This window comes from Danio rerio, chromosome 16 (assembly GCF_049306965.1).
Source record: "Danio rerio strain Tuebingen ecotype United States chromosome 16, GRCz12tu, whole genome shotgun sequence".
In the NCBI taxonomy this organism is placed as follows: Eukaryota; Metazoa; Chordata; class Actinopteri; order Cypriniformes; family Danionidae; genus Danio; species Danio rerio.
Window position 1 is genome coordinate 54,347,501 of NC_133191.1, and position 12,830 is coordinate 54,360,330.

General features: G+C 34.8%; 1 protein-coding gene across 4 annotated transcripts in view; it reads right to left on the reverse strand.

The window, feature by feature from the left end:
* The window catches only part of znf385d (zinc finger protein 385D), a 144,849-nt gene that overhangs the window by 37,279 nt on the left and 94,740 nt on the right, over nt 1-12,830 (reverse strand). For all 4 annotated transcript variants that reach the window (XM_073926766.1, XM_021467039.3, XM_021467038.3 and 1 more), the window contains one exon: nt 9,516-9,687. In XM_073926766.1, coding sequence (XP_073782867.1) covers nt 9,516-9,687 — 172 coding nt within the window. The remainder of the gene's footprint in view (nt 1-9,515; nt 9,688-12,830) is intronic.

Below are 12,830 nucleotides of genomic sequence, written 5' to 3' on the forward strand. Positions count from 1 at the left end.
ATTAGTTAGCCAATCAGATTGATCCAAACTCACTATAAGTAGCCCAGCTAAAATGACTCCCTTATCTTCGTTTTCCGAAGAAACCCCGCATCCACCCCTTCTCCCCCTTTCTTCCTTTACCACGAGGAAGCTCCCGAGAACTACCTGAGGTGGGAGCCCTGGGCTTAATTATCTCCGAGCTCAGGGTTCTCTCTCGGAACAGCATGACAAACCTGCTATTATTGTCAAACAATATCTAAGTGTGAACTCTTGAAACACATTTATTGAACACTTTTTCAATAATAAAACAACTTTATTTTATACCAGTTTACAAGTCAGGACTTTTCCAAAAGGTTTTTGTAGAATTTTGCTCCGTTTTGGGTTCAAATATGTCAAATGTGTGCATAGGATTCTTATTTTTCATTCTTTCTTTCAGTGGGTGATTAAAATGTAATAAATATTTTCAACCCAGGCTCATTCTGATTACGTACCATCAGGGCTTTACATTAACACCCCCCAACCCGCCAAATGTGGGTATATTTCAGCTCTGGCGGGTAAGACAGCCGCTCCCACTAGCCACTTTGTAATCTTAGATAATCGAAATGTAATGTAATCTTAGAATCGAGAAGCAGCACGACTGACAAAAATAACTGTGTTCGTGCGAGCAAAAGCAGGTGAATAACTTATGAGAGGTTGATATGAGAGGTTGATTACTCGCGCGCACTGGTGATATGATGCGCGCGGCTGTTAAAAAGTGCGCACACTCCCGTTTGCTCGCGCGGAACTCGTCGTGAGTAAGCACAACGTGTGCGATCGGTTCTCTTTGAAATAGAATAGACAAAAATATAAACCCACAGCACCCACAGTCCTGCTGCTTTCAAGAGCTCAAGACTGAACAAAATGTACATACATCCTTTTGTAAGCAGCAGCGTAACATTGCTTTAATATGAGTTTGACTACCCTTTTATGTGTAGTTAACTGCTGATCTGGGACTTTTAGCCAGGACAGATTACTGTGCATATTTTAGATACATGACAATAGATCTTTTTAAACGTCAAATAAAAATACTAAAGTTTTGTTGAATAAAAAGTGTATGTATACAGCTATATTTTGCTTGTTTTTACACATTTAAAATTTTTCACAAAGAAATAATTATTTCTTTTTGGTATGGTCACCATTAAATTTGGTAATTCGGCTCGGCTCAGTTGGCGTTTCTGTGATGAGTTTGCATGTTCTCCCTGCGTTCGCGTGGGTTTCCTTCGGGTGCTCCGGTTTCCCCCACAGTCCAAAGACATGCGGTACAGGTGAATTGGGTGGGCTAAATTGTCCGTAGTGTGTGTGTGTGTGTGTGTGTGTGTGTGTATGTTTCCCAGAGATGGGTTGTGGCTGTAAGGGCATCCGCTTTGTAAAAACGTGCTGGATAAGTTGGCGGTTCATTCCGCTGTGGCGACCCCGGATTAATAAAGGGACTAAGCCGACAAGAAAATGAGTTTACCACATAACCTCCAAGCCGAGAATTCAGCAGCATCAATGCGAAAGATTACAAATATCTCCAAAGAAGTACTTAAACGCATACATATGCATCTCCCACGCATTATTCACTTCCCAGCCCTGACAAACGACTGTTATTTAATAAGCTCGAAAAAATGAAAACCTTGAATTAAACGCATTAAATAGCCTCTCCAAAAAGAGCAGACTCTCTGTGGCGGTGCTATCTGCTCTCTGAAGCCGCCCTATTAGTGTCTGAGCCTCTGCTATTCATTACATGCGGCAAATAAACTGGAGATAATGCAGCTTTCAGACGCCCCCACAATTCATCTCTCTGACATCTCCGCTCATTAATATTCATTACCGAGTGGCATTTTGACAAACAAACGCCCAGCTCGATGTTAAAAAATGCTGCGTATACGGCGGAGAAATCGGCCGGGTGTTCTGTATGATGTGCTGTGATTTATCGGGAGGTTTCTGGCCCCTGCGAGATCATGTACTCAACCGGGTCACACTGCCCTTCTTTATTCACAGCCTTTATTAATGCAAACAATACACCGGCTCGATTAGTTTGCGGATAACGCCAGAGGTAGGTCAGCGATCCTAGATTTTTCCAGTAATACAAAGGGGGGGAATTGACTGCCGCTGTTTATTTGCATTGTTTTTAGCACCCTTTTCATTAAAGGAATTATGCAAACCAGATAACGATGCACACAAAAACAACCCGAGCCGAATGCCGTGTATGGTGCAAGTCCTAATCTTGGTCACGATCGAACACAGTTTACTGAGGTTGAACAGCATCACTTCACAAAAGGGCTCGTTTATGAATAAGGCGCGATCAATAATGAGTCTCATTTACATAGAACAGGGGTGGTTAGTTCATTTAAATGCAGCGCAGCATTACTACAGCACATTTAGTTGAACTGGTTTGCCATGATGAATATTGCTGCATACACTTAAAAATACAAATAAATTAAAACTTGCTGCTTGTTAAAAGTACTTATTTCCCCTACTGTATTACTCTCATTCCAACTCATTTTAAATAAGTATTAAACACGTCACTAATTTTCCTTATAAAACATATTTCTAAACGTGCCATTTAATTTCTTTCCGAATGTTGATAACAAACAAAGAATTCCATATATGCAAAGAAAACAAAAATACTATGTTATAGTCTGTTATGGCCAGGCCAGGACACCGGAGTTACACCCCTACTCTTTATGAGTAGTGCCATGAGATTTTTAACGACCACAGCGAGTCAGGGCCTCGGTTTAACGTCTCATCCAAAAGACGACACTTACTGACAGCATAGAGTCCCCTTCACTTTACTGGGGCATTAGGACTCCAGACTGCAGGTTGAGTGCCCCCTGCTGACCTCACTAAAACCACAGCACTCTTAGCTTCAGTGAGTAACCGGTCCCGGGCTGCAGGGTGGCCATTATTGTGCAGGGTGGCCATTAATATGGCCATTATTGGACAACAGTGGTTTATTCAGAAGTCAATCAAGAGTGGAAAACATTCAGGGGGCTAATAATATTGACCTTAGTGTTTTTTTTTGTTGTTTTTTTTTTAATGTTAACTGCTTTTAATCCAGCCAACTTAATTGAATAATACTGTGAAAATGTCCATGCTCTGTTAAACATCACTTCAGACATATATTTAAAAAATGACATGTATTTAATAAATGCTGCAATTCTGTTTTAATTACAAATATAATTTGCATAAGTGCTGCCAAACCCCTCTGAAAAATTAAATATTTATACGCACCTTTTGCAAAACTGTAAGAATGCAAAGAAATGAACCGAATAGTTTGCATTTATTAAGCTTTTTGACTTCAGTGAGTAAAGTAAAAAAATATATATATATATACAAAGTTGAAAATACAGTTGAATTCAGAATTATTAGCCCCCCTGTTTATTTTTTCCCCCATGTTCTGTGTAACGGAGGGAAGATTTTTTTCAACACATTTTAACCATAATAGTTACAAATAGTACACATTTTAATACCATAAAACTCATTTCTAATAACTGATTTATTTTACTTTGCCATGATGACAGTAAATAATATTTGACTAGATATTTTTTCAAGACACTTCTATACAGCTTAAAGTGACATTGAAAGGCTTAACTAGGTTAATAAGGTGAACTAGACCGGTTAGTGTAATTAGGCAAGTTATTGTATAACAATGGTCGGTTAGACAGTCGGAAAAAAAAAAATAGCTTAAAGGGGCTAATAATTTTGTTCTTAAAATAGTTTTAAAAAAATTAACAACTGCTTTAATTCTAGCCGGAATAAAACAAATAAGACTTTCTCCAGAAGAAAAAATATTATCAGACATACTGTGAAAATTTCCTTGCTCTGTAAAATATTAAAAAAAGAATTCAAAGAGGGGCTAATAATTGACTTCAACTGTATTTTCAAAACCAAAACCTTTAGCTTGATTTTTTTCTAGTTGTTGGAATACATGAGTCATCATTTGGATTTCCACAAAGTAAAATAAAATGGGGAACTTGCTGCCACAAAATTGTTGCACAAAAAACACTTTGGCAATATTTTTTAACTATAATTTTCACTTAGTATGAATACAACTAAAACGAAACAGAATGAAATGTGTTGTAAAAGAATGATAATAAAAAATGCATGTATTTATATACAGTTCAATTAGTAGCCTTCCGGTGCAATATTTAAATTATTTAAAAATATCTCTCAAGTGAAATGTAACGCATTAAAAACATTTTCACAGTAATTCCTATATTTCTAACAGTTTTTTTTTAATGAAGTCTTATTTGTTTTTGGTTTATATGTTTTGGGGTTTTATATATACAGTTAAAGTCAGAATTATTAGCCCCCCTTTGATTTTATTTTATTTTAAAAACTTTTACCAAATAATGTTTAACAGAGCAAGGAAATTTTCACAGTATGTCTGATAATATTTTGTCTTCTGGAGAAAGACTTATTTGTTTTATTTTGCATAAAATAAAAGCAGTTTTTAATAATAATTATAATAATAATAATAAAAAAACATTTTAAGGTCAACATTTTTAGCCCCTTTAGGCATTTTTTTTGATAGTCTACAGAACAAACTATCATTATACAATAACTTGCCTAATTACCCTAACCTGCCTAGTTAAGTTAACCTAGTTAAGCCTTTAAATGTCACTTGAAGCTGTATAGAAGTGTCTTGAAAAATATCTAGTCTAATATTGTTTAGTTATCATGACAAAGTTAAAATAAATCAGTTAGTAGAATTAAGTTATTAAAACTATTATGTTTAGAAATGTGTTGAAAAAAATCTCTGTTAAACACAAATTTGGGGGAAAAAAATATGAAAGAAATCAAATTTAACAGGAGGTCTAATAATTCTACAACGTTTTTCCCCCACTGAAAGATTGCATGTAAGATCCTTACAAGTGTTTCCGGAATTCATCCCAAAGTGTTGACAAGTACAACTGCTGCTAACAGAATGATGTTGTTATGAATTGCACAAACTGCTGACGCCAGTGCATCTTTGTGTTTATATGTTTGCTGTTGCATCCACCAGTCTAAACAAAACCCCGTTTCCTCAGGCTCACAGAGCTGAGCCATTGCTTTATAAGACAATAATGGTTGTGATGGAGTGTCTCTATGACTTCAGGCTACACTTTTGCCTTAAAATGCTGCAAATTACATTACACCAGGTGTTTGAGCACAAATAAGGCATTCTGATTGGGTGAGCTTTACTGCTGCGCCTAAACAAGCAGAACACAAAAAGTGCAGTAAATTACTGGTTCCAGAACAGGTTCCAGACGTGTGTTGAGAGTACATAATTCCACCATTTGCTTACGTACACGGTTTTATGGCTTGAAACTCCAGCTGTAATCCTGTAGAGTATACATAGCCAACCTCTGGCTCGCTAACAAACACAAGGAGAGGATGTTGTTTGGTTTGGATCCTGTCAAAGAGCCACTATTTTTCTCAGAAAACATATTTCTACAGGAGAAAACATATTTCGAAAGTTTACATTTTCAGTAGATGTTAACAACCAAAGAAATCCATATATGTAAAGAAAACAAAACTAGTTTTCAAATTAAGTTATTTGTAATAAAATGAAATGACGGAGGGAAAAAAATAAAACAGATGAGGGAAGGAAGTTGCAGAAATACACGGATAGCTCAGACAGCAGCTTAAATCTCAGCAATCCTTTGCCCTTTGTCATTGTAAATGAATATTAGCTGCTTCAGTCCAACATCTACATTAACAGGAGGATGAAAATGAAACCAGGGTGGACATTTCAGCAAGACAATGATGCAAAACACAGCCAATGAGATACTCAAATGCTTTCAGAGGAAGAAAATCAAGCTGTAGAATGGCCTAGCCTATATAAAATACAAAATAAAGATCAGATTTGATAGACAAAACCCACAGAACCCTCAAGATTTTTGTCTGTGACATGTGACTTCATTCTCCATATGAGAGGCATGTTTAAGCTGCAGTGCTTCCCACACATAGACTTTACTTGGGTGGGTCGCCTGGGTATATTAATGGCCGCCCAAGTATATTTGATAACATCTTTTTTTCTTTTTAACTATTATTATCATTCTTTTACACTTGTTTTGTATCTGCCCAAGATAGCCATGTAATGGTTTTAATAATATAAATAATGCAATTGATTAACCGGTTTTGTAGGCTACTGCCTACAACTGTCAACCGTCTCATGCCATACCTTCAACCCTGCCGTTTTTTTCCGGGATTCTCCTGTATTTCACAGTTCTATCTAGATGTCAACCTATAAAGGTATTTTTCTGTATTTCTCCCGTATTTTCAGTCTTTCTATGAAGGGTGGCAATAAACCTTAAAGAGCCGATCCTCCATATACGCAACCTATACCGCCGAACCACCAAAAAGATCTGCCTGTTCCCGGCATGGGAAGGAGCAGGGGATGCGGGGCTCACCACTGGAAGTAAGTGCTGAAGAGAGCCATCGCAAAGAGGCCAGGGGAGTCATCGTCATACGCCATGATGCCAAAGCCTGCTTCCGTTCACTAAAGCAGGAGCAGAGCAGGAGACCACCCACATAGCAAAATTTCTCTGGTCCAGCTCTGGCCCACACAATCAGGTTTTGCTTGGCCCACATGCAGCAGTGAATTACGGTACATGACTGGACTAAATCTGGCTTCCAGACAAAAGCCAAACACAGACCATATCTGGGCCAAGTCTCAGCCAAGTTAATAACTCATAACTGGGCCTGAACTGGGCCAGATAGGTTGGTGTGTCACGATTGCAATGAAATTGATAAACCCATGGAGTGATGCGCTTTAGGCACACTATGGGCACGCTTTTTCTCAAAGTGACCTGATTGGTAGAATTTTTTTTCTTTATTCAAAAATGATTTTAGTGTATTTTAAATGTGGGTCAAGACTGGCCAAACTCACATGGCCCACTTATCAAATTTTTAAATCTGGGCCAAATACTACGTTTTTCATCTGGCCCAAATCTTGTGTGCCGCCTTAAAGATGGTGCCACCTCTGCCAAACCCGGGCCATGTTTGGCCCACATGCTGTATGCCAGTGCCGGATGAATGCCTGCTGTGCCAGCTTTATGCCAAATCTGGGCCAGAATTCTTTGCTACTAGGGCAGGAATGCCACATGCCAGGAGAACCGCCACCGGACAGCAGAAGACGGACGGGTGTTTAGATTCCTTAACAGGGCTCCCAACACATCGTCAGATCTCTCAACGGGTGGAGGACCAGCGTGTCTGGAGAACAGAGCCCCAATTTTTTTTTTTTTTTTTGCCTAGCTCTCCTCTCTCAGTCTACTCTGTCTTTCCTTCTTTTTTTCCATCTCCTCTTCTCTCGGTCCATCTCATAGGTCTTGCAGGTCTCGAATATCATTACGCTGCCTACCACTGCAATTACATTTCAAACCTGTGGAAACTGCTGAGCTGCAATCACCAAAACAGTCCTATATATAAAGTATTAAATACATTTCAATAGTTCAGTAGTTTTTGCTTGAGTCTTTCCGTTGTCATTACCAACGCAATCTCACGGCAATTCGTAACTTTTTGATTTACTGGCTAATTCCTATGAATTCGTACAATTTAGTACGATTTGCTCATCACCCAATGATGATTGGGGTTAGGGGTGGGGTTGAGTGCCACGCCTCCTTTTTAAAATCGTACAATTTTTGTACGACTGAACTCGTACGAATTCGTACGAATTAGCCACTAAACTGACAAAACATAAAATACTTACGTTTCCTCGTGAGATCAGGTTGTCATTACACATAAATATTTTTTTTTCTTTCAGATTTTAGTTTAGTTTTATTTTTTATGCTTGTATTGTTTGGGTTTTTACCAAAATCTGGTAAAAACTCCATGTCAACAGCTCTTTTAGAAATATTACACAGAGAAAAAAAACACGGCGTGTTCAATACTTATTTCTCCCACTACATCTAACCTGACTTCGCTGAGAAGGCCAGGAGAGGTCAACGAAAAGAGGTGCTATTTTCCATCATGCGCATGAATATAAAGTACTGCACTGGTGTAATATCAACCAAATTACAGCAAGACGCTTGCCTAGGATATAAAATACAGCCTTTAAGCTGAGTCCTGGAACATATTTCTTGTTTCCAGTTCAGAGAGAGAGAGAGAGATCTGTGTGACAGAAATAGAAGAGGAGGTCAAGTCTTGTCCGGGGAAACCTGATGAATGTTTCCTCTGTAGCACAAAACGGCAATAAAAAGCAGAACTCAAACAGATTCCTACATTTTTCTGAGGGATCTCCGCTGGTGTAAAACGTTCTGGGACATTCTGGGTGGTTCACCAAATCAGGGTTGCAGTTATGAAATCTCTCAGTCATGAGATGTGTGGTCACAATTTCTAAGCAAAACTCAACCATTTTAGTGCCAATCTGTGCAATGTAGAGTTTTGCCTCATGCACTTTGTGGTTGAAATAATCTCGGCCTCACTTTACACTACCTGACAAAAGTCTTGTCGTCGATCCCAGTTGTTCGAGCAACAAATAACAACTTGACTTCTAGTTAATCATTTGGAAAAGTGGCAAAATATCAATTTTTCTGATGAATCATCTGTTGAACTGCATCCCAATCATCACAAATACTGCAGAAGACCTACTGGAACCCGCATGGTCCCAAATTCTCATAGAAATCAGTCAAGTTTGGTGAAGGGAAAATTATGGTTTGGTGTTACATTCAGTATGGGTGCATGCGAGAGATCTGCAGAGTGGATCTTTCTCAGATTTCACTCCCTGTAGCATCTGACATCGTGTACCTAACTCAGGACATGCGTTAGGGCTTCTTCTGCCCTAATACACCTAAAACACGGATTGCCGTAAAACTCATCAATGGCAGGGTGGCGTTTTCTCTCATCAACGGTAGGGAAAGAGTTAAACGAAATCATTTATCAATCTGACGCATATCATAATACCAGCCGTACATGTAAAGTAAAATGAATAATTCAGTCATGTTCTGAGGCCGTCATCCTTGAATCAATCTCCTTCATTGTAAGCTGCTTGCTTTTTTGTCTGTTCTGTTGCTCCGTTTGTTAGATGTTTGCTTCCATTTTCTTTTGCAGTCTGAAGCCCAATTCACACCGAGTCATCGAAAACTCGATTTGCACCAAAGGATTTCTAATCCCAACTTTGCATGACTTCACATGTAAATCACTTGTGCGTCATGCGCATCTGCTTACTTCACAGGCTGCAAAACAGTTCCCCTTACTTTCAGGTAATGTTTGGCTTGTGAGGGCGCGGGTGAGACGTCATTTTTCGAGAGACATCATGCATCATGTGCTCTGCGTATGCGACGTCTTTAAGTCATGTAAAACAATGAATTGCAAACTGAAATAAATATAATTTAATTATATGATTTAAAATTGGACGTTTTATGAAATTATGGAATTTTTTTTGCAAATATTTGCATTTAAATTAAGATTTTTTTGTTGATTTTGCATTGGATTCAGCGTTCATTTTGCATTGGAAACCATTCTAGTTTTCGATTTATTTCAGCAAGCGTAAGCAATGACAGTAATATAAACATTCACTGATCTCTTACCTTTTCTGTCCTCACTGTAGGCCACTGTAGAGGGCACGAGGCCTTTGGGAAGCTCCTTGTTGGTGTTTTCCCTGCTTGCTGAGGAGCTCTTGTGTTTCAGGCATTTGGGGGCGTCCAAGGATTTGAGCTTCTTGGCATGTTTGGTGCCTTTGTAGTGGGCCAAAGCCTGGCTCTGGAAAACACAGAGAGGGCCAACCCGAGGAGAGGGCCAACCCAGACCAGGTGTTAGAAACAACAGACCACTAAGACACCAGCAAACAAGCTGCTGGAAGACATATAACCAGCGAACAGTGTATGTGTGTTTGTGTGTGCGTGTGTGCGTGTGTGTGTGTGTGTGTGTGTGTGTGTGTGTGTGTGTGTGTGTGTGTGTGTGTGTGTGTGTGTCGTCTGGATCTGCATCAAAATCTAACGACCTCCCTACATATGCAGGACCACTGGTGCTGTACAATGAAGAGGACACAAAACACACTAAACATAAAGCCATTAAGAAATGTTAAACAAATGGATATTTTATTATATTCAAATAATAATAATAATATAAAAATCTAAAATAAAATAAAAAAATGTATATGACATAAATTATCAAATAAATAATACAAAATAGGTATAAATTCATGTTGAGGTCCAGAATTTCATTTAAAATAAATTATATAAATATTTTTAAAAATAAATAAATAAAGATTAACTAAATAAATTAAATAAGTAAAAAAAATAAAAAAAATAAATAGAGAGATAAGAAATAGCTAAATAAATAAAGTAAAAAAAAGTAAAATAAATAAGTAAATGAACAAATAAATTAAAATAAATAAAAAAAGTTAATTAAAAAAATAAATAAAGTACAAGAAAAAATAAAGTAACTTAAAAATAATCAAAATAAAAAATAAATAATTAAAATAAATAAATAAAATAAAATAAATAAGAGATAATTAAATATTGTTAAAGTAAAATAAAATTAATTTCATTAAAATAAATGAAAAAAATATAAATAAATAAAGTAAGATAAATTAAGTTGTTTTAAATAAAATTAAAAAATAAAGTTAAATAAAGTTAAATAAAAAAATAATGTAAAATAAAAATGGAAAATAAAAATAAAGCAAATTAATAAAATAAACAAAAAAATAAATAAGTAAAATAACTACATAAATAAAATAAAATAAATTAACTTATTGAAATAAATAAATTAAGTAGTAAATTAAATTTATTAAATAAAATTGAAAAATCAAGTAAAAAAATAAACACAGCAAAATAAATAAATAAATAAAATGCTGATTCAGTATGTTGGGACAGTGTTTTAATAAATATAATTTACAAATATAAATATACTTAATATAACAACATCTTTAATACTTGTATATTTACATGTAAAATATGGTATTTACATTACTTACAAAATAACATTTGCAATGTAATACGTACATGTCTTTGCTTGAGGTAAAAATAGAAACATCCTAAAGATAAATTTTATTAAACCCAGACTGCCATTAAATAATTAAATTATATGTTATAATTGTATACGAAACACAACTTTTGACATAATTACAATAATAATAAAACTATTTTGGTCAAAGTTTAACCTGAATTAACTGAATAGTTCATTAAGTAAATCACAATAAATAAATAAATGGCAATGTATTATGATTTTTCAAATGCATCTAAAGCCATTTAATAACCTAATAAACATTTTTCGTGTTAATGTTATTAATGTCTAATGTCTGTATAATGTCTATTAAAAATATCTGCCACAAAAATGTAATGTCTTCAAAAATCTGTCAATAAATATTGATTCATGATGATTAATTTTGTGATCTGGCATGCTTTAATTGCAGCAATCAAACAGCACTGACGTCTGCGAATATGTGTAATCTATAATGAGCTTAATTTACATATAAAGAGATGTGTTTGTGAGGGAAAGAATGACAATGACTTTAATTAAACGTTAATTCAGCACATTTAGAGCTGGTTGAACTGGAATGATTAAATAATCAGCATTAAATGTCAGTAATTTGACTTTAAATTTCAGGCCATTGGCAAACCAGCTGCTCAATACTGAGGTTTATATAATGAAATAACAAAATATGAATCTGTTTTATTCCTTTTTACAGGTACATTTTACATTATAACATCAGTTGCATGTTAATGCCATATAAGCAAATGAAATCAACTCAGTGTTCAGCTTCCTGTATAAGGACTGATATATTTATGTAATGATTTTGTTTTTGAGAAAATTCTAATGAAATATATACACACACAGTTGAGGTCAGAATTATTAGCCCTCCTGTTTATTTCCCCCCAATCACTGTTTAATGGAGAGCAGATTTCTTCAGCACATTTCTAATCATAATAGTTTTAATAACTCATCTCTAATAACTGATTTATTTTATCTTTGCCATGATGACAGTAAATAATATTTGACTAGATATATTTCAAGACACTTCTATACAGCTTAAAGAGACATTTAAAGGCTTAAACAGGTTAATTAGGTTAACTAGGCAGGTTAGGGTAATTAGGCAAGTTATTGTATAACGATGGTTTGTTCTGTAGACTATCGGGGGGGAAATGCTTAAAGGGGCTAGTAATATTGTCCTTAAAATGGTTTTTAAAAAATTAAAAGCTGCTTTTATTCTAGCCGAAATAAAACAAATAAGACTTTCTCCAGAAGATAAAATATTTTTAAATATATTGTGAAAATTTCTTTGCTCTGTTAAACAACATTTAGGAAACATAAAAAAAATCAAAGAGGGGCTAATAATTCAGACTTCACCTGTATATACTAATACTAATACTAATAATAATATACACATTTTTTTTACTATAATTACAAAAATTACTTACATGCTAATGCATTATTATCAATATTTTGTTTCTTATTTATAATAAACAAAGACTTATTATAATATTATTATTAATTTATAAACAGTAAATTATAACTGATCATTTAATTTTAAACATTATAATAAATTTTTTACAACATTATTAATTAATGAAAAAATAAAAGGTAATATATTAAAAATAATTTGCCTTTTTTTAAGTATTTATTTAATATTTATTTCAAATTTGTTATTATTTATTTTCATCTCACTTATACTCTCAAATCATCAGCTCTGGACCAATGTTTTTTGGAGTATAAGTGAGAGGATTTTTATTTTTTGTATTATTTATTATTATCATTCTTTTATAAAATAAATAATAATTAATAAAAATTATCTTAATAATATTTTTTTAAATTTAATTACTAATTATTAATACAACGAAACATGAAAAACTTTAGAAAAATGTACTAATATACAATAATTATAAACATAACAATAAATACCA